This window comes from Maniola jurtina, chromosome 5 (genome assembly GCF_905333055.1).
Source record: "Maniola jurtina chromosome 5, ilManJurt1.1, whole genome shotgun sequence".
Taxonomy (NCBI): domain Eukaryota; kingdom Metazoa; phylum Arthropoda; class Insecta; order Lepidoptera; family Nymphalidae; genus Maniola; species Maniola jurtina.
Window position 1 is genome coordinate 13,926,598 of NC_060033.1, and position 23,384 is coordinate 13,949,981.

The following is a 23,384-nucleotide window of genomic DNA, read 5'->3' on the forward strand; positions in this document are numbered from 1 at the left end:
AACTAAAACTAGCCACGGCTGAAGCCTCCCACCAGACCGAGCCAGAGCCAATTTCAAATTGCCCCTGTCAGGAATCGAACTCAGAACCTCCCACTTATAAGACCACAGCGCTTACTACTGCGACAGGGAGGTCGACAAAAAATCAAGAGGGTGTTATCAGAAACGAAAGGTCACGATCTTCAGTGATGAAAGAGCGACGCAAGCAGTAGTTCAATACGTTTGGCGGCAAAAGGTTCGACGAAAGCCGGCATCCTTCCTCATGGAAGTATGAATAATGATTTGCTCAACTAACTTAGCTTTTTTTGGCGGTCAAAATTTAAACATAACCGTAACGTAACATTAACAGCCTGTGATGCAATGGGACCTTTGTACCTGCCTAAGTACCTGAATAATTAATCTATTTAACTACCGAAAAAAACCACTCGTTCTGGTTGGTTCAACTCATTTCTTTCGTACTATTTCTTTTGAATTCAGCTCAACATAATATTTTGATCGAACTTCATTATCTCGCGTTGCAATACAAAAAAACTTCGGCTGTCGCCGCAATCGTTTTTTTTTCCTACCGTCATATTTCGAACCGTTATGCAAAGTCGTCCGTCAACTACGCGATCGCATGAATAGTGCAACAGTTCAGTTCAGTCGGTTAAAGCGCGACCATTACAGTGGGTCAGCGTATATTGATTGAGTATTGTCATAAATTGTGTTGAGTGCTTGGGAATTTTGATTGTATGCCAACATGAAGCCGTTGCAAGTGAGTGTTTGTTACTTTTAATATCAAACGATTTGCTTGTTTTTAATCAATTCACGAAATAAAACCTAAAGTCAGCTCTAGATTCAGGTTGAGAACATCCGAATAGTGTCGTAGAGAATTCTCGCCAATACTTCTGGACGTGGTTGTAACTCTGGAGGGCCTGGATTTCGTTTTTTCTCCATTGGACTAATTATCTGGTTTCTCAACTGTGAACCCTTTATTACTCGTTATCTCGGACATGAAAACCGCCTCCGAATCGTGAACAGACGAGAATACCTACATTAAAACTCGTAGGTATTCGTCGTTCATCTCTTGTTGCCTCTTGGCGAGAGTTTCACGAGAGCTACAAATAACCATTTAGTAAAGTAAAGACTTAAAAGTTTTTTACATATTATTGTAATATCAAAGTCCTTTGTACTCGAGTTACATAATCGTACATAAAAATGTTCAAAGTAAACTCATAATCGGCTTTTGCTCAAAGCTATTATTACGCAGAGACTCGCGAGTCGCGTATCGTAAGCTTATTACAATGTACAGAGCGCCTTGCAAGTTCTCTCTAGGGACTCGTTCTATTGAGCGAAATTGATAGGGTTAGAAAATGTAGGTAGGAAGGTAATAAGAAATTAATTTAGTGAAGGCAAAAATTTGTAGCCCGACTTGACAGGGCCTAAAACCTTTCAATATGATAGTAAGATAAAATTCAATACCAAAAAGGAGCGCGAGCGCAGCGAACTTTTGTTTAAGTAACTACAGAAAAAGTTTTAAAAGCAAAACGGGAACAATAATTTGATATATTAAAATACTTGTCAAATAAGTAAAATGAATGTGAGTAAATGAGTAAAGCGCGAGCGCAGCGAGAGCGAAATATTATGATATTTTCACAGAAATTGGGAAATTCAAGACATACTGCTATTCAAAGGCTAACATTATAATAATGTACCTAACAAGTAAGTTGTGTGTGAAGTTAACAAGAAGAGAAAAACAGCGCCTCTTAGCATTTTAATTAATTATTATTATTAATTATTGTACCCCATAATTGAAAAACGGAACCCTTATAATTAAAATACTCCTAAGGCTACATGCACCTAGTTATGAAACGAGAGTGCTACTTAGTTTATTTTAAATTAATAGGTAGGTACATATTATAAGCCTTGCATACTCATATTTATTAACCCCCGACCCAAAAGAGGGGTGTTATAAGTTTAACGTGTGTATCTGTGTATCTGTGTATGTGTGTATCTGTGTATCTGTGTATCTGTGTATCTGTCTGTGGCATCGTAGCGCCTAAACGAATGAACCGATTTTAATTTAGTTTTTTTTGTTTGAAAGGTGGCTTGATCGAGAGTGTTCTTGGCTATAATCTAAAAAAATTGGTTGAGCCGTTTAAGAGTTATCAGCTCTTTTCTAGTTTTCTTGTAGAAAAGAAGGTTAGATAACCGTTAGGTACATAATATTATGTCAATAGACAAATGTCAAGCTGTCAAGATGGACGTTGCCTAAATACATAATTATTTATTTGAAAATGATGTTTTGGAAAACTCAAATTCTTTGGATCGTCGGGGGTGTTATAAATTTTTAATAATTCAAACTTGTTTATTTATTTATTGCAAATCATACATACGTGTACGCTTCACTCCACGTGGGGTTGTTGACCTGCATCTCGTTAGTTAGCATGTCAAATAGAGTATGGATAGAGTGACCATGATATAGTAACAAAAAGCAGGACACTATATGTTATTGCCAAATTTCATGATTTTAGGTCAACGGGAAGTAGGTATCCTATAGGTTTTGATTGCCTTGCGAGTGTCAGATAAACAGCTCTATATCTTTTGATTGCGTTGACTTACAAGTTAGATTTTTTTCATGGCTCCAAGGCATTATAGACTTGAGTATCTCTTATTAATTTCAACTTGATACCTCCACGCGTTCCTGAGAAAACGGGTCTAGACAGACAGATAACGAAGTTATCCTATAAGGGTTTCTTTTTCCTTTTGAGTTAGCGGAACCCTAGCAAGACTAGTGGGTAAGGGATTTGGGCACAGATCACAACAGTTATGAAAATTGTAACAAAACGTCGAGGCTCCACCTACACTGGCAGGCATCAAATGTAGGTAGGCTATGAAACTATTAAGTACTATAGCTGATGCCCGCGACTTCGTTCGCGTGGATGTAGGTTTTTAAAAATCCCGTGGGAACTCTTTGATTTTCCGGGATAAAAAACAGCCTATGTGCTAATCCAGGGTATAATCTATCTCCATTCCAAATTCCAGCCCAATCCGTCCAGTAGGTTTTGCGTGAAGGAGTAACAAACATACACACACACATACACGCATACATACATACACACAAACTTTCGCCTGTATAATTAGTGTGATTAATGTGATATCTTTGATTTCACGTCATCCCTAGCCTAATATTTGACAGATGTCGATTCATGATCAAAACCGAGAGTGTCCTCACTCTAGTTCACTCTGATATGGGGTAATGAATTCCTCAAGCTTTAAATAGACCACTAGAGGATGCCCGCGACTTCGTCTGCGTGGATATAGGTTTTTAAAGATCCTGTGGGAACTGTTTGATTTTCCGGGATAAAATGCCTATGTCAATTACAGGGACGCCAGCTACCTCGGTACCAAATTTCATACAAATCGCTTAAGCGGATGGGTTTTTAGGAATCCCGTGGGAACTCTTTGATTTTCCGGGATAATTGTTTGTTTTTCCGGGATATTGTGTGTTTTAATTCTGTGTTAACTTTTCGTTGGAGACTGTTGTGGTGTGTGTGCTTTGTATTTGTTTTGTTTATTGTTAATACTGTGTGTCTCCAAAAAATAAAAAAATAAAAAAATAAAATAAATAAATGAAAAAAGTAGCCTATGTCCGTCCCCGAGATATAAGCTAACCTTGTACCAAATTTCGTCTGAATCGGTTAAACTGTTGAACCGTGAAAAGGTAGCAGACAGACAGACACTTTCGCATTTATAATATTAGTATGGATATCTTTCCTGCGAGCTGCGGTCCAATCTAAAAAAGAACTCCTACTCACTTCACTAATTACAGAAATATCTCGTAAAACGTAGGTAGGTACCTAACTTTAATTATCGTAGGACTTTCCAATTTAGCTTTTTCAGTCTAGTTTTTCAGCTGCACTTGGCAGACGGGATGTTGCGCAACACAAAGGCGGAAAATTAAACTGGCGAGGGTAGACGGAAAATTCGGACTTAATTGGCCGACGGGTAAGCCTTGTTCAGATGGAAAATTCCAATGTCACTGATATAGTTGCAATTTTAAAACTAGCGACCACGTTATGAAACTTGATTCTTCTAGTACTTCACATTATTTTTGAATATTTAAGTACCTAGCTGTGTTACTGTATTTTTTACTAATTAGTGGAAACCGGCCAAGTGCGAGTCCAACTCGCGCACGTAGGGGACATTTCGCACGATAAATCAAAAACTATGCATAAATATAAATAAAAATCTGATTTAGAATGTAAGTACAGGTAAAGCCCTGTCATATTATTATGATACCCCTGCCATGGTAGTTGGTATATCTTACTTTGAAAGTTGAAAATACTGTTTTCATTTTTTTTTGTGATGTAACCACAAATTCACGGTTTTCAGATTTTTCTCCTTAAGGATGCTATAAGACCTAACCTATCTGACTTTCATGATTCTAGGTCAACCGGAAGTGCCCTATAGGTTTCTTGACAGAATTTTTTTATTTTTTATTTATTTATTTTGACCACTTAAAACTATCATTACAGGCTAACCTAATGCGATAGCTAAGTTAAATTATTTATATCTACTTATTATTACATACTTTTACTATGTACAACTAACTGACTTAAACATGACGGACAGACAGACAGATAGAGAGATAGACAGACAACGAAGTGATCCTATTAGGGTTCAGTTTTTTCTTTTGAGGTACGGAACCATAAAAAATCACCAAAATCGGAGCTGTTTCCGAGGACTTCCGAGGAAAAGGCTTCATTGACTCAACAATACGAGAAATAAAGTTATTTGTATTTGAGTTCACCACGCTCGCTTTTGTCCCAATTTGAGGAAAAGGGAATAAAACCTACTGACATTATCTTATGTACACCCAAGTGTACACGTAATAAGTATGTTACACACTATACCGTAGATACTAGATATTATTATTGTAGTGTTTATGTGTAACGCATAATTTTAATGAGCTTATCAATACCAACTACCGGTTGGTGAAACATTGCGAGTTTTACATTTTAGAGCGAGTAGGTACATACCAATTTTATAGCAAGTAGGAATAGTTCACCATGAACACAGACCAGTTTTTTTTGGTTAGTGCTCGATTAACGGCTCAACCCACCGCCGGTCCACTACTGAGCATGGTTCTCCTCAGAATAAGAAGATTTAGGCCTTAGTCTGTCACGCTGGCCCAGTGCAGGTTGGTAGACTTCACATACCTTTGGTAACATTATGAAGAACTCTCAGGCTGCATGCAAGTTTTCTCAAAATATATTCCTTTGCAGTTAAGGTACAACCTTAGTAGTGGTTTTCAACCGCATTAATCATCTTTAAAACCTTCGTACGCGACTCATCAATAGAATGATAGCTAGTTACTACCCTAACGAGTAGGTACCTGACTACTGATAAACTCGACCCAAAAAGTGATTTATGGAACAACGATAACTTGGGGTAGTTATAACATCCCTTTGTACCTATTAACCTTCCATAATAATTCATATCCCTTCCAAGCGTTCATTGTATTGGGCATCAACTTAATGTTGCTTCCTGTTCCTACTCCTGTTCAGGACCTAACTGTGCTCCATCTATTACAAAGTTACAGACTGCATCCAGACCTTACCTGGTGGGTTTAATTGCATTCTTGCTTAAACCGGTAAAGGATAATTAGAAAAAAAACGGCCAAGTGCAAGTCAGACTCGCGCACCGATGGGTCCGTACTACAGTCGTATTTTTTCGTCATTTTGCACTATAAATAACTATTACCTATGCATAAAATAAATAAAAATCTGTTCTAGAATGTACAGGTTTTCTATGATACCCCACTCGGTATATTAATCTTACTTTGAAAGTTGAAAGTACGTACTTATTTGTTCATTAACACATTTTGTTTTTGTGTGATGGAACCAGAAATTCACAGTTTTTGGATTTTTCCCCTTAGGTGTGCTATACGACCTACCTGTCAAATCATGATTCTAGGTCAACGGGAAGTACCCTATGATCCTATAAGGGTCCCTTTTTCCTTTTGAGGTACGGAACCCTAAAATAGCTTAAAATGAAATTCCGAAAACTCCGAAAAGTTAGAGATCCGTGCCCGGGATCGAACCCCGGTCCCCCGGAATTGGAGGCTGACGACTGACTTAACCACTAAGCTATAACTGCTTTCTTTACTCGTAGACTAGTTTACTGTAAACCTTGTAACTAGTGTATTTGTTCACGTAGTAATGCTACTAGTTTTTCCAAGTCCAACGAAGGCTGTTTCCACGTGACGTCATCCCTCAGCAGTCAATACATTGCAAGTTGCAACATCCCCGCCATTCGCCCATAAAGTATAAAGTAACGATTTCCAATAAAGTTCGTTTGCCTGTACCTACAATGTGCCATTATAATTGTACACCTATTCTAGAGATTATAAATTATACTTGCTCTAAACAAACTCATATACATACTTACTAATAAACTATTTTTTTTTTTTAAAGAATATTAGCCAAGTTTATAATGCTGACTAATATTCCCCTTTCCCCTTTCCATTTGCCGCGCAGCTCAAGTGCCTTAGGGCCGGGTTTTCGAAATTCCGACGGAATACAAGATAAAGAGGGCGGTCGCTAAGGAATAAGTATAAAATTCTTAGCAAAAAGACTATCCGTAATTCCTTGCCTACATTGTGAATGAAAAACACTTGCCTATTCTGAAGACTGATATTCTAAAGTTCTTGATAAAATAGTAGGTCAATACCATCCGTATTGAATAAGGTAATAAGGTTAACATTATGTTAAAATGAATAACATACAAGGCCTTGCTTATCAATGCTTTTAAATAGAATCTCCTTTTAGTTTATTGCACGTCTCTGCCAGTTTTTGGGCCCTTTGCCCTAGGAAGCAGGGCACGTGTGGGCCGATTACCTACTCATTCCACAACTTTTCATCCAAGGTTGCCGTCCTTCCAGACGCTATGTTAAACTTTATCTAAGAGTGAGCGAAGTATCTTATACATATTATAGGCGACATTTAGCCATATCGATGGGTTTAGCTTAAAACATTAAGTGTTAATTAAAAATTTAAATTACCCCCGTTATACGGGTCATAGTTACCATAATATCGCACTGTAATAGGAATTGAGCCCATAAGACGCAAGTAGGTAACCCAACCGATCGCCGGCTCACTACAGAGCACTGGTTTTCTCTCAGTATGAAAAGTGTTTGGCCACACAATTATTTCATGAAGATAAAATAGGAGATTTGAGCATCTCAAACTATTCAGAATCGATTGGGAATACGAACACGTATCGTACATCGGCCGGCGCTGATGTATTGATTGTAATACAATAGAATTGCTCCGTAATACAAAGGACTTGGTGGTTACATAAATTACTATGCACTGCGGACCGCGACAAATCGACGTTATGTGCTTGGTTTTCAAACTATCGGTGACGAACAGGCCTATGTCCGTATCTTAGTATGTAATTTAGTTGTACGTACAAACAGTACCTACCTACTTTATCTTGAAGTAAATCTGCATTTATGTATTGATTGTAATACAATACAATTAGTCCGTAATACAAAGCAAATGGTGGTTACATAAATTACTTAGTATGCACTGCGGACCGCAAAACAAAGTTGAACACAAAGTTGGCACTTTGTTTTCAACTCAGGTCTTTTTCAGGATTTTGAAAATGCCCGCCAAACCTAACAGCAGATTCAAGGCTGCCATCTTTGATTGGGATAGTAGGTAGTTACTAAGTAGTTATGCCTAGGTATATGAATAGAAATCGATGATAGATCGATTACAAGCAGCCAAGAATATAGTTTCGAAGCCGCCATCTTTTATTAATGTCTTAACTTAAACCATCTCCTTTTTACTGAAAATCCTTCGGCGGTGTTCCCACTAGATTTCTCTGTATCAAGGGGGCGGATCAAGAAATTGCTAAAGAGCCGGCATCGCATTGGTTGTGCGTCTGGTGCTGCAAATTTTCAATGAGCGGCGGTATAATCACATTCACATCATATACAGGTCCCAACTGCTCGTTATATGTGTGAAAAATTGAAATGTGTGCATTGTGCCCCAATCATTTTTCAAAAATTGAACACCATGCCTTTGAGGAATTAATTTAGTACATATCTACATAGTAGGTAATTCAAAGCGTCTATACCACGCGCGTTTAGTTTTACTTTAACCGCGTGTTAGCCTGCTATGGCCTGTTGGTCTTAAACAGTTAAGTACCGGTCGGACTACCGACTATCTATCGGTAAAGTTTAACGCTCGAGTAGTTATTGTAACTGTCTTGACTGTTACAGAACATTACATCAACTTATTGTACCTATTATGTTTTTCTTTCGAACCCCTTGGCAGCCTCATTTCGAAAGCTCCGGTATAAATGTGTTATTACTTATTGCAGATGTTCGTTGGTGCCTATTTCATTATCTGGTTCTCAACTCTTAAGTGTGAATAGGCAAGAGTAAATAGGCAACTTCTAGGCAAGCGCGCTACTATCAAGACCTCATCTTTCTCAGGCACGATTGTCGTCAAGCGCAAGCCTTTCTCACAATAAAAAAAAGATGGCAGCTGACTTTTTAGTTCGTTTTTTGGCGGGGCGGTTGTATTTTTAAGTTCTTTTTATTAACCCCCGACCCAAAAAGAGGGGTGTTATAAGTTTGACGTGTGTATCTGTGTATCTGTGTGTCTGTGTATCTGTGTATCTGCGTATCTGTGTATCTGTCTGTGGCATCGTAGCGCCTAAACGAATGAACCGATTTTAATTTAGTTTTTTTTGTTTGAAAGGTGGCTTGATCGAGAGTGTTCTTAGCTATAATCTAAAAAAATTGGTTCAGCCGTTTAAGAGTTATCAGCTCTTTTCTAGTTTTCTTGTAGAAAAGAAGGTTAGATAACCGTTAGGTTCATAATATTATGTCAATAGACAAATGTCAAGCTGTCAAGATGAACGTTGCCTAAATACATAATTATTTATTTGAAAATGATGTTTTGAAAACTCAGATACTTTGGATCGTCGGGGGTGTTATAAATTTTTAATTTACACTTGTTTACGATTTGAATTTTCTAAAATATATGAACAGCACATATTTCTTTGCTAAACAATTTCCCCAATACGATGATTTTCGATAAACAACTTTTTTTTTCTAAATGACCTTTTCGGACCTTTTCCTTTTGATCTAAAGGGTCCGTTAGGGTCACCAAATCTCTGTGATTAATGACTACGATTTACGAACATCTCCGTGAGGGAGCAGTCCCTTATCATGCCCGAACTTCCCTTTGTAGGATAGCTGTACAAGGATCAGATAAGTAGCTCTTTGAATGACTACAATTTGTATTCTTATCATTCTCCGAGATAGGGTTGACAGTTGAGTTCTTTTATCATGTTTTTATCTTGAGACGGAAGAACTAAAGTTGGAATTAGATTGGGAAGAAAATGTTGTTACCTAAACCCCCTATTTGTAAGTAAACAGTTTTATAAAATCTTAAAACCAGTAGGTAAATAGTGTCTGATTTTGCAAGGAAAGCAATCATACACACACACACACACACACACACACACACAGCATATACTCATAATAACACACTGGATAGGTATAAGTAACTAAGTAGGGTTGTACACGTGTGTACACCCCTACTTAGTTATTGCCCTATCCAGAAATACTTTCTAATGAATTTTCCAAAGCAATATATTGGAGATTTGTTAGTATGGTCAGTGAAGCTAGCTGGCTATAGTAGGTATGACAGCTTTGGTGTCCTTGCAGAGCGTGAAATAACTACCTAAACATAAATATTTAAGTAATTAGTTTTTCTCACGTGTATATTATTGACGATTAGACAGCAGATACTATTGTACATAGTAATTATTATTTTCTACTTAGTTGCATTGGTCACAATTCTTTTTAATAAGTTAGAAGGTACATACATAATTTATTATTTCATTAAAAATAATAATAATTGATAACGAGCAACGGCTACGTTAATAAACCGTGATAATATCGAATGCATTACCATCACGGATTAACAGAGCTCTCTCCGTCACTTACTCCATACAATCGTAGTTCCCATTTCATTTGAATATTAAGCAACCAAAGTCCATGAAATTTTGCAGACATAGTCTAGAAACTAATATCTGTGTCTGTGGTGTTTTAGATTTTTCTAAAAATATGTAGTTTTAAAATTACAGGGGCTCAAAGATTTGTATTTTTCTTTAAAAAAAGGCCCAACTTTGTGCTCGTTTTTCTAGACAACGAAGAAATTTAATGAAATTTGGAAAAACCACAGACCTAGAAAATTTAATGAATATTATGTAGTAAAAATATTATCGTTATATATTTTATATTGTTATAATTATGTGGGAACTACGAAAACCAGAAATTACACCCAGAAATCTTGAAAATTTCGTGCTGTCTCGATTTGTGCAAGCGGGGTGGTGAAGTGCGGGGGACGACACGTGAAACTGACAGAAACTGATAGTCTAAACACACGGGCCACATTTAGACTGCACCCAACTCCAAACTTGTCGATAGGTCTAACTAAGTACACTGGTACATTTCAACTTGCGTTAGACGTATGCGTTACCTACCGTTATGCGTAGACGTTGCCTGTAGATAAAAATATGTCTCATGTTTGCTGGCAATAGCGCATGCATCAAACCCTGCAAGTTGCAACTCTCTTGCAACCTATTCCTCACGCAATACGCACAGCTTTAATATTATAATTTTTGACAATGTATACTATATGTAATGCCATATCACAGGTCACTCTCTGATTTATTGCTAACAATTTACTTCCAAATGCAAAGAAATCTAAGTGTGTTGAATTCACACTGCCCAATACCAGGACCTTAAATGACATAAATTCATTGATAAATAATCATATGTTGAAAATAAAGGAGAACCCCGTGTTTCTCGGTATAATGTTAGATGCAAAGCTTCTATGGAACACCCACATATCAACACTTGATGGTAAACTCAGCTCTGCTGCTTACACTGTTAGAAAAATTCGACAGGTACTGACGTGGAAACTGCAAAAATTGTAAATTTTGCTTATTTTCACTGTATTATGTCTTACGGACTCTTGCTATGAGATAAAGCGGTAGATATTGAGAAAAAAATGTATTACAGAAAAGGACAGGACGTGCAATTTATAATTTAAAACCGCGCGCTGCCATACAATAAAAATATAAGGAAATAAGTACCTTATCTATTATCTTATAGTAGCTTCTAAATATATTTACAACTAGCTAATGCCCGCAGCTTCGCTCGCGTGGATTTAGGTTTTTAAAAATCCCGATCCTTTCATTTCCCAGAACAAAAGTTGCCTCTCCGTAATAGCCCGTCCCCGGGATGCAACTTGTTTCTGTATCACGTAAGAATATTTAAACGGGTGATCCTTTTCAAATCCCGAGGGATCACCAGGATTTAGGAATGCAATTTCTTACAGCATCAGGGTTGAGGTCAACGACAAAGTGTTTACTTGGTATAGATACCTTCAATATCAATTAATAATCGACACTTTTTAAATCCCATTAGCTTTAGTAGTCAGGTCCCCTGCAACATCAGGGTTGAGGAGTTGGAATCCAAATTTTTTATTGAACAATGTCGCAAACTTTCTTTATCGATTAAAAAAACTACCCAAAATTACGCAGTTAGGTTACCTGCCAAATTTCATGGTTTTGAGTCAACGGGAAGTACCCTAGAGGTTTTCTTGACACACACGACAGACAGAGAGATAGACAACAAAGTGATCCTATAAGAGTTCCGTTTTTCATTTTGAGGTACGAAACCCTAGAAAACGTAGGATCGGCATTCCGAACCAGTGGTAAATTTTTCTGACCATCCAAAAACACTTTGAAGTTTACCTAAAAGTTTACAGGAATAAAAATTTATCATTGTATTCCATTCCATTTCATTCTATTCCATTCTGTTCAAAGATAAATAGATAATAAAAATATTTGTCACCGAAACAATAATTTACGATACATCGACCAATATCAATTTTACTGATGACAATCTGACTATTACCAAAGTGAACGACTACTATAATATCTATTATATACGACTAACATAATATGTATTATAAATTGTGTGCCGTTTGCATTCTCACTAGGTTCTCATTAAGTTTGTTTTATTTGGTTAAACTTTCTGGCATTTATATTGTTATGACGTTTAATTGGCAAACAGTCTGTTTATTGGCTGAAACTCAAAAATTCAGCCAATCACAACAAAGAAAATATTGTAATAATGATTGATGCAGCTTTCTGTAATTGAAAACAAAATATTTGACATTAACTTGAATGTGACAGTGTTTTCCGAATAGGGTTGCCAGAGGCCCCGTATTTTACTGGTTACCCCGTATTTCAGGATATAGAAACCTGTAATTATGAAAATAAAATACGGGGCAAATAAAACTAAATATTTTTAGGGTTCCGTAACTCAAAAGCAAAAAAGAACTCTTATAGGATCACTTCGTTGTCTGTCAGTCTATCAGTCTTTCCGTCTGTCCGTCTGTCCATCTGTCCTTCTATCCGTCTGTCATGTGTTCATGAACAAATATTAGTATTTTCAATTTTCAAAGTAAGATAACTACATATATCAAGTGGGTTATCATATGAAAGGGCTTTACCTGTTCATTCTAAAACAGATTTTTATTTATTTTTATGCATATTTTTTTAATGCATAACAGTTTTTGATTTCTCGAGTAAAATGTCGGAAAAAATACCCGAATACGGAACCCTCGGTGCGTGGGTCTGACTCGCACTTGGCCGGTTTTTTACAAATTCAGCAGGAGCTGGCTGGCGAAATCAAACACTGACGTTATGTCCAGTAGAAAGAATATTTTCCTTTTGCGGCAATGCGTAGCCGAAACCCACTCGATATTGATCATGGTCGTAGCCAAGGCGGCGGGGCTTGGTTTGAGGATGTAAGCCTTTTTTTATACAAGTTAGCCCGTGACTTTAATCTTTTCTAGTGGTAAGTGATGATGCAGTCTAATTTATATAACTAGCCATGACCAAAGCCTCCCACCAGACCAGAAATTTCGAAATGGCGACTGCGCCTGGGAAGCCGTCAAAAACCTAAGCCTAAAATAATACTTACACTATTTCTTGCATTTGCTTACCAATTTTTTTTTGGAAATATATCAAACATTTCGCGCTCACTTCACTCGCGCTTTGAATTTCTATTACTTGGTGTAAACCCCGCAATTTCGTTTGCATGAATTTAGATTTTTAAAAATTCCGTGGGGGATTTTCCGGGCTAAAAAGCCGCCTAAAAAAATGTCTGGGATGCAAGTTACCTCTGAATAGTAAGTACCAAAATTTTGGTAAAGAAGATGGGCCGTGAAAGGTTAACAAATAGATAGGCAAATAGATATACTGTCGTATTCGTAATATTAGTATGGATAGGAAGCTTTAAAAATAAAATCTTGCTATGGCTACACTCGTTTCCCTTTCATTTTAATTTTTTCTGTATTGAACCAAAAACACTTACGCTCACTGCGCTCGCGCTTTTTTATTGTTGTATTTTATCTCACTGTCAAATTGAAATGCGAAATTCCACTAACCAGGTAATTAGCCCATAAAGTTGAGCGAATGTTTTTTTCCTCATGACAGGATTCAGTTCCGGCCCTAATAAAACCTCTCCCGCAATCGATTCCTGGCTACGGCCATAGTATTGATACTGTGAAGGTGGAATTACAAATTAAATGTAATTTTAAGTTGAAATGAGAAGATTGTATGCATGAAATGTATAACATTTTGCTTTACAACACTAAGAGTTTTTAAAAGCTATTTAAATAAATAAATCTTTTATTTAAAACCACATTGCAAACACAGTTCACCAATCAAGATACGGCAACATACAGAGAAAAAATACAAAACTTATAAATAAACTGAAATATCTAAATAGGCTTTCCATGCATTTCAGAAAGAAACACCGCCTATATATATATTCTTCAAATACTTCAAAATTTCAAATTTCTTCAAATCTAAACCCCGTATTTTTGATGGTGGTAGCCTGTAAATCAAAAAGAGCCAGGTGGCAACCCTACTTCGACCTAGACAGAATGAAAAATTGTTTTCATTACTCGGTATGCCTACTGCCATAGTGTGACGGTAGTTGTGACCTCTGATTGGCCGACTCTCTTTCACTATTTGCTAAAATTGATGATTGCAACAACAATTTTTTCTTTTTTGTAATCGAAAACAGAACACGGACGTCAAACAGGTTGACTAATTGCAATCATTTCTGACCGGCTAACATTGTTCCGCTAGTGGCTCAAACTCACTGTCGCAGCAAGAACATGGTAAATTCAGCCAATCACAGCAATTTGAAATTTGGTTATCACAAATGTACCGATCTAGGAACCGAGAATGCACGAACCAGGGCAGATAGAGATAAGAACAATAATATCATACGTAGGAAATCGACGGGGGATCGTTGGCAAGGATAGCCATAACCGATTTACTTAATACTATTATGAATATCGAAGGAGAGCGATAACAAATTATTTTCCACGCGATATTATCCATGCTTCGTTGGGCTGGAAGATGAAATGCGTCCACTTTTGGCACTTTGATCGAATTTTATTCTGATTTTAATGATGCTGGAAAACTTTCCCACTTGAAGCGACTTTATAATCAGCAATGAAGAAACAAGTACTTACTTAATTAATATTTGAAAATAAATAAAGAACACGACTGCCCTGCTAATTGGTTTTATTTCCAAAAAAAAAATACAGCCAGTGTTATCTACTCGGGATAATTCATTCTAACGGTATACAACCAAATCTGTTTAGGCAGTTGGACGTTATGGTGGGATAAAGAAACTCACATACATGAACCATGTTAACATTAGTTCATTTTTTGTGCAGTCATATAAAAATCATCATCATCCTTCCACGTCTTCGAAAAGTGCATGACGCATGTTAACATATAACACACTCCTCCGTAACATGATCGCCTAGCTTTTTAACATAACAAGGCTCAGTTGGGGTCTTTTATTAAGCTACGGAAAGAGCTATCTATGCTCGGAATATTCCTATGCGATCAAAGCAAGCAGTGAAGAGATTCGCAGGAGAGTAATCAGAATTGCTTAACGAGTCATGAAACTTACGTGGCAATGGACGGGGCAAGTAGCAGGAATAACTGATAGGCATTGGGGTCCCATGGTGTTTGAATGGCGATACAGGAAAATGCCGCGTTAGAAGACCCTCCTCTAAGTAAACTGACGATCTCAAGCGAGTTGCTGGGAGCCGCTAGACACTGCGAAATAAAACCATGTTCTGTGAAGATCCTCGATCTTTCGTGTGTGGTTTTTGATCTACTTACTACTTCTTGTGGGTGCAATAGGCTTTAGGAAGGAAAAAAGGAAGGAAGGAAGGGAGGAAGTTTAGGTCGGGTGTCGACGCTCAAATTCTATCAACGTTGGTGTAAAAAATCTGTGCCTACTGGAGACCGCCATGAAACAATATGCCCTTTTCCTTGTTACAGGAGAGTTACACGGAAGTGTCGGTGGCGCCGGCTAGTGAGTCGGACGAGCACTGCCACTGGAAGAGACCGGAGCCACCCAGTGCAGTGCCCCAGCTGCTGGCAGCGCTGGTACTATGTGCCATTTTTATGGTAAGTATTCCATCCTGCATTCCAGGTCACTGAATAGACGTCCAAAACCCGGCAAAGCTGTGCCGCCAAGCGATTTAGCGTTCCAGTACGATGCTGTGTAGAAAACGACAAGGGGTGTGGGTTTAATAAAACTGCCATACCTACCCCTTCCAAGTTAGTCCACTTCCATCTTAGACTGCACTTACCACTAGATGTGATTGCAGTCAAAGGCTATTAGTAACTTTGGTTTACAAAAACAGAAGCCCGCCGCGCAGGATGCACCCGCTCCCACCTGAGCCGCTGACTGAGGATTAAATAGGTACACAAACCTGACTGAAATTTGTTTTTATATAATGCGTAGTCATACAGTTCGTGTTCAGAGTGGACTACTTGTTTTGCGCGTGCTATTTGTACCTGCTGATGTAGAAAAAATTTAATTTACACGATTCAATAGGACACGTCTAGGGGATTGACCAGAGGATGATGTACATTTTCCGGAGAGTACAAGACGACAATGGCATTGAATAATTGGTTGTCTGCCAAGCTTCGATCGTCCATTCTATACAGTTCAGCCACGTACCTAGTTGTCGTTTTTCCAAGATAGTTCGATTAATTTCGTCTCGAGGAGCCATTGGCACGTGGATGTATCGGGAGCATTGATCGCTCGTCGACGCTGTGTCGTCTTTTTGTTTAGTTAATCGGTGTTGTCTAGCCAGTGAGCTAAACAACAGGCGCCATGCCATGCCTAACTTGAATTTACCTACTTCGATAGCTGAGTATTTTATGTTCGATGTGACTTAGATATTATATTTGAGAAGTTTGAGCTAGTCTTTAATCAAGTCGTATGCGGAAAGACTTGGGAACTCATCGCAATATTATCTCAAGAAAACAGAAACGGGGACGCTGCTCTTTCCAGTGCAAGGGCGTCAGCCTAAGTAGCACGTTCTTACTTACAATTTTCAGTCTTCATTTACGAAACGGACTTGAAAAGACATAAATTTTCAGATATGCGAGATCGTGGGTGGCTACCTGGCGGGCAGTATATCCGTGATGAGCGATGCGGCGCACATGCTGAGCGACTGTGGAGGTTTCGCGCTCGCTCTGCTCGCGTTTCGCTGCGCCGCTCGACCTCCTACCGCCAACATGTCCTATGGATACCGAAGAGCTGGTAAGCTGTTCTTACACCAACGAATCAGATACAAGAGTAGTAGATTCTCCTTGATTATATCGGTGATGGAATATGAGGTGAGGAGATCCGTAAGAGAACCAGAGTAACTGACATAGCTAAACGCGTTGCGAAGCTGAAGTGGCAACGGGCAGGGTGCCAAATTTTAGGATTCTAGGTCAACGGGAAGTACCCTACCCACTAGAAGACGGACAGACGGACAACTAAGTGATCCTGTGAGGGTTCCTTTTTTTCTTTTGAGGTGTACGGAACGCTAAAAATGCCTTGCTTGTTGGTTATGGCACGTGTCGCAGTGTGTGATCAATGCATAGAAGCCTGTCACTATTAGCAGCTCACATTCTTAGCCAGTTTAAATAGCTTACAGCTTAATCCTCTAACCGCCACGAGTCCCGAGATTATGTAATACGTTCAATACACGTGTTATCGTACCTATTGATTGTTTATCAATAATCACCTACTGTTTAGTGTGTACCTACGTCGCGGTATTTAGAAACGGTCTTATCATGCTAGATCTCCTTTTATTGACTGATAAGGACAATAAAAATATACGCCGCGAAATATCGCTAATATTGATAAGGACTTCAAATATTTTTTAATACTCTAGGGCTCTCAAAGTCTAAAGTGTGGCTACACGCAAGATACCTGAACACATTATTATAATCATAATTAGCTTATTCCCGTTACTTCGTCCGCGTGGACTATACAAATTTCAAACCCTTCTTTTACCTCCTTAGGGGTCGAATTTCCAAAAATCCTGTTTTACCGATGTCTACGACATAATAGCTATCTGCATGGCAAATTTCAGCCCGATCCGTCTAATAGTTTGATCTGTGTTGATAGATCAGTCAGTCGAGTCAGTCAGTCAGCTTTTCCTTTTATACAGGGTGTTTGTTTAAAGATGGCCAACGATCTCAGTGAGTTGGGGCACATTAGGGTCATGAAAACTTTGACATTAAAAAAAAAATATGGAAATTTTTATAATTTTATTTTGTCATTATCCTTCAGCATTGTATTTATCAGACCAAAGTAGCATGGGTACGTGTCGTCATTATATACTAATTACCAAACACCCTGTATATTTAGATTTAGACAAACAATTTGAACTTTAGAAAAATACTCAGTAACAATATTAGACGATTCGAATACGAGAATCATGCAAATTAAGTTAATCATCACTAATGATACTAATGTAAAATTAGCATTTCCTGTTTAGCAGCAATAACTTGGATATTTGCTGGGGTTAGCGTTCGTGTCACTTCATATTGTTCTGCAAATGAATTGCGGAACAATATGAAGGACATTTTTAACCGACTTCCAAAAAGAAGGTGGTTCTCAATTTGCCCCGTTTTTTCGCATGATGCTGCAAGGTACTGAGCACCTAAGCCGTGTGGATATGGAAAGTTTTGCTGGTGAATTGACCATTTTAGGTACCAAGCAATGACTACATACACTAAAAAGCATAAGATAAAAATTAAAAAACCGTCTCGATAAACCGCTACAAAGTAAAAAAATATTTTTGTTTCTACACGTGTATGTATCTGTGAAGTCGGGTGAGCATAATAAAAGTAACAAGAAATCAAAGCGTGAAGCTTAGCAAGACTCAACGGCACGCTTAAATTTATAATGAATAGATAGGTGTTACTACCACTTTTATTTTACGCCAATGTACCTGCGCAGAAATCTTATTTATGAATGACACGAAAATATCTCTGCTGTTACATAACGCACGTGCACGTTCGTCCGCTATTGGTTGCTGCCCACGCGCCATGTTTTGTACGCGCCAATAATTGTGAGCGAGATAACACGAGTTTCTGTTGTTCTTATGTTTAAAGTCTTAACTTCAAGCAATAAAGTCTGTATTTCATTTGTGTACTTTCGATTTAAGTCGGTGTTGGGTAGTATTACAATAATTATATTATAATCTTTTTTTTTTTTTATTTGTTCCAGAAAATTGTAACAATATAAATAAAAGGAAAGAAAAAGTGGACAGGGAAGCACTTATCTCTATAAGAGATCTCTACCAGTGACCCTTGGCAGTGATGATCTTACGAGTCAATGATGGCTATTTTTGTTCCCCAGAGGTATTGGGCGCGATGACATCGGTGCTGCTCATATGGGCGTTGACGGGCGTGTTCGTGTACGTGGCCGCAACTCGCATACGCACGGGCGACTACGACATCGAGCCGGACATGATGATGCTGGTGTCCGGCTGCGGCGTCGTCTTCAACGTGGTGCTGGCGCTGGTGTTGCACGGGTGCGCCTCGGACATTGGTACGACAAGTGATTATATACTCTTTGGACTAAGAACTCCCGCGCTTACGCATACATTCACAGCGTGTTTATATACTTTTTTTTATCCTTTATTTATAGTGTTTATATACTTGTTTACCACAAGTAAAGCGCGTCGCGATTCGTGAAATAAAAGTAAAGTAGTAAGTATTTTTTAGTATTAAGTAAAGTCAAACCGTTATTCCATTTGCACTCCCTGCTGCCCGTATATTTTTAGGAATACTGGGGTTATATTATTTGTTTCCTGTGGTCCAGCGCACTACCACTCGCACGGCGGCGCGGCGTGCTCGCACGCACACAACGAGCAGCGCGGCTTCCGTCTGTTCCGGCGACGCGACCATAAGCAGGCCAACGGCGCTCTGGCCAATGGTGACTACGGCATGAAGGATCTCGCCGCTGCTGACACGCATGTTGCTGGCTCTACCGCCAGGTGAGTGAAATTACACAAGGGCTGTCTCTTTTTACCCGATTACGGCAAAGCTTAAAGGAAGGGTTATGATTTTAGCATGCATGTCTATGTAGGTATGTTTGTATCCAGATTCTGTGAGTTCTACCGTAGCTGATTTTGATGAATGAGGTGTCAATTGATCGTTGCAAAGGTCCTGGTGACATAAATAGGCTATATTTTATATGAGAAAAAAAATTGACCTACCAGCTGTATTGAGTGGGATGTCAAATGAAAGAGGAGAAAATCTCGAGTTTATGAATATAAATGTACTAAGTACACTTTAAAATATACCAAGCGACAGAAAAACAGTTTTACAATAGTATTTCAGCGTTTATTAAGACAGCGTTAACTAAACAAAAATTTCCAGAAATATAAATCTGCGCGCCGCGCTCATTCACGTGATCGGCGACCTCATACAGAGCTGCGGGGTTCTACTCGCTGCCATCCTCATCAAAATATACGTAAGATTATTTCTATCTATATCTTGTTCGCTTACTTGTCCTTCAACCAATCTGCTCATAGTTCACCGACTGATCGCATAATATGCCTTATCATGCGATACAAAAAAAAATTGTTCGAAGTTTTTAACCCATTATGTAGCAGTTGTATCCATTTTTATGCATTTTATTGAAGATGAGCTCAAAAAGGTCAGAGTTGATTGCGGACAATTTTAAGACATTGTTCAAAAAAAGTTGCATTACATATTTTAAAGCGTCTTAAAATTTAGTTTGGTTTGGATTTAGTTTGGATTTGTTTACTTAGTATATTTTTTCATAATTTTGTTGCAAGAATACGATTCATACACATTCATATTTATGCGAAACATATAAGTGCAACGTATTATAGCTATAGCGCATAACTGAATAGGCTCCTTCGGTAGGTAGTGGAGCGGTGCGGGAGGGAGACAGCGGTCACAAGTTGACGAATCACTGAGCTCTCGCGCCACGTCATCACACCCCTCCCGCACCGCTGCACTACCGCAGGAACCTACTCAGTTACGCGTTATGCCTGTAGTAATTAGTTGTCGTTTGTGTTGTAGCCCGAGGCGAAGGTGATAGACCCGATCTGCACGTTCATATTCAGCGTGCTGGTGCTGCTGACGTCAGCGCGAGTGGTGCGCGACGCGCTGTCTATGCTCATGCAAGCTGTTCCTAGTAACTTTAGGTAAGACTCTCACACAACCTATCGACACGCCCACACCGCATCCCAAAACTGAATAACCCCACATCACACACAAATACGCCACACACACCACACACACACACACACACAAATATGCCACACGCATATACACACGCTCGCGTGCGCACGCACGCATACACGCACTCACTTATACACCCACCCGCCCACTCTTTGCCCTTTGTAGTAACAGTGGCCTTGTGGAAGAATAAACTTGGGATAAAATGATTGAATTCTATTATGTTGCAGGTATCGTGAATGTGTATCCGCTTTATCAGCTCTAAATGGAGTGAGGCATGTGCACTCTGTCCACGCGTGGGCCTTGTCCACGCATCACACTGTTCTCACTGCCCACGTTGCCATAGGTAAGTACTTCTTATTATATGGGTGGGAATCAGAAGGGGTTAATTGTTTAATTTATTCAAAATGAACTATTTAAAAATGGATTGTTTCGAAGCATAAGATTCAGGAAGATTTGTAAATTGTGTGCCTAATGAAGGGACTATTTGGTTAGTGCCATTAATGGTCGCTAATGGCCATGAGGGACTGTTCAAAAACTGAATAGTCCATCCCGCTAAATAAGATTTTCAGGGAGATTTATAAAAGCTGTTCTACTTTTATACATATAAATGGTTTTTTTGGGGAGTTTGTTGTACTCTCACAATAATTCACAAGGAGTACTTATTGTTCGTGCAGACGAGCTAGCGGACTGGGAGGCAGTGCTGGCGGGCTGCCAGCGCCTGGCGCGCCAGTACGGCGCCGCGAGTGGCGTGTTCCAGCTGGAGAGATACTCGCACTGCATGGCCAGCTGCGAAGACTGTCGCCAGCCTTCCGCCGCGCCCTGACACCTGCGCACGCTCACCCGCTAGCCGCCCAGGTACGCTCAACACTGAAATAAAATTTTACGCTCGCTGCGCTCTTGCATTATTTCCCTGTACCTTTTGTACAGGTTTTGATACGTATTCCTCCTATATAAAGTTTAATTATTTAATAAAAAAATTTACTCATTCCTTTTGACTAAAGCGCAATTGTTCATTGTTTAGCTATGACTAAGATAATATTAAATTATTATTAAACCTTCGGATATTCGCTGTCTAATCATCACATTTTTACTACATCTATACCTTCTTAGATAAAGAAAAAAGACTGGTTGCAAATAATTTCACTATAAAATCAAATTACATTTCAGATTGTGGATATAACGCGGCTGAGCCATGACGGTCACAGAACAGACATCACAAAAATAAAATAAACTTGACAAAAATATTGAACATATGAAATGCAACAGGAAACCGAGGTGAGATTCTTAGGGTAACCACGACGAAACTATTTATTGATGTGTTAGTGTTATATTAGATACTGATGATATGAAAAAGATGATGAGTTTTGCTGACAAATGTAAGATAATTGTTAGACTTGTATAGAACGCAACATTCCAAAAAGTATTAGTTTAATTGTAAATGTATTAGGTGTTTAGAATTAGTGATGAAGTCTATTGTATGGAAGGGACTATTCAATTTAAGGATGGGTAATTGGTGTATATGGAAGGGACTATTCAATTTAAGGATGGGTTATTGGTGTATATGGAATGGACTATTCAATTAATGGAAGGGCAATACGGTAATTTGTTTATATGGAAGGGCCTTTTAAATTTATGCAGGGCTACTGAATTAAATAATTTACATAATATATTGAATGAACTATTCAATTAATAAAAGGGCAATAGGGTAAATTATTTATATGGAAGAGACTTTTTAATTTATGGAGGAATAATGATTATTCAATTTCTGGGGAGTATTAATTTTATAAAAGGACTACATTTTATGTATGTATAATATAACAAGGTGTTGTAAAATTATTATTTTCCCTTTCGAGAGGTTGTTGTGCGGAAGATATTTTATTTTATTAAAGCTCATAATAGAAAAATAGTATTAAGCAAGTGCCAAAGTGTTGGAGAGTATAAATGTTTAAAATAATGAATGAATTAATAATATATTGGACGAATAAAATGTATTAATATATTATTGTGTATTAAGATTGACTCATTTAAATTATTAATTAGTAATGTAAGAAATAGAAGTATTCGAATCATAAAAAAACTTTGATGTATAACTGAACACTTGTTGATGCGCATTACGCTAGTCTAGTTGGAACTATGTATTAGGGATAGATTGCCTTCTGCCCACGCTGACGGTCAGCGCTCTGCACTGATAGGCGGAAATAGAAAAAAGAGGCCGTAGAAATGTTAGACACATTAAAGTGTATGATTGTAAAAAAAAATTAAAACGCACAATTTTGACAGTCGTAATGGTGGATCAAGTAAAGGTTAATTTAGCAGTGCTTATTATAAAAGCGAATTTAATTAGTGTATAATAAGTACATTTTGAAAACCGCGAATACTTACCTTTCTACTGATAAACTTTATTTCGCGGTTGTTTAGTTAAACAATTGTGGCCAATTCTGTTTTACAAAATTTCTAAACTAGACTAATGGCAATGGCTATCCTTTTCATAATGTCCATTGTAGAAACCGATACGCATGGCTAAGGTTTGGAATACTCTTCCGCGTTCTGTGTTTCCTACCAATTACAAGCCGGGTATCTTTAAAACAATAGTGAAAAGGCATCTTCTAGGTAAACGCGTCCCATCTTACATCATCACTTTTCAAGCCCTTGCCTATAATTAATTAAAAAAAACTAAGTGCTTGAGGTCAAGCCGC

The 23,384-nt window shown here is 38.2% G+C and overlaps 2 protein-coding genes across 3 annotated transcripts in view; one reads left to right on the top strand and one right to left on the bottom strand.

Moving 5' to 3' along the window:
* Positions 1-1,467, bottom strand: part of LOC123865589 (probable ATP-dependent RNA helicase DDX27) — a 27,097-nt gene extending 25,630 nt beyond the window's left edge. The window contains exon 1 of the mRNA XM_045906716.1: positions 1,447-1,467. The gene's annotated coding sequence lies outside the window, so the exon portion shown is untranslated. The remainder of the gene's footprint in view (positions 1-1,446) is intronic.
* LOC123865593 (zinc transporter 2-like) overlaps positions 1-22,551 on the top strand; it is a 25,409-nt gene extending 2,858 nt beyond the window's left edge. Inside the window, exons 1-10 of one of the 2 annotated variants that reach the window (XM_045906731.1) lie at positions 608-751; positions 15,457-15,585; positions 16,570-16,732; positions 18,830-19,021; positions 19,295-19,469; positions 19,855-19,948; positions 20,527-20,651; positions 20,916-21,031; positions 21,363-21,543; positions 21,856-22,551. In XM_045906731.1, the coding sequence (XP_045762687.1) occupies positions 737-751; positions 15,457-15,585; positions 16,570-16,732; positions 18,830-19,021; positions 19,295-19,469; positions 19,855-19,948; positions 20,527-20,651; positions 20,916-21,031; positions 21,363-21,511 (1,158 nt within the window). In that variant the 5' untranslated portion in view covers positions 608-736 and the 3' untranslated portion in view covers positions 21,512-21,543; positions 21,856-22,551. Of the gene's footprint in view, positions 1-607; positions 752-15,456; positions 15,586-16,569; positions 16,733-18,829; positions 19,022-19,294; positions 19,470-19,854; positions 19,949-20,526; positions 20,652-20,915; positions 21,032-21,362; positions 21,544-21,855 lie in introns of those variants that run through there. The other variant, XM_045906730.1, reaches the window with a different exon arrangement.
* The last annotated feature ends 833 nt before the right edge of the window (positions 22,552-23,384 follow it).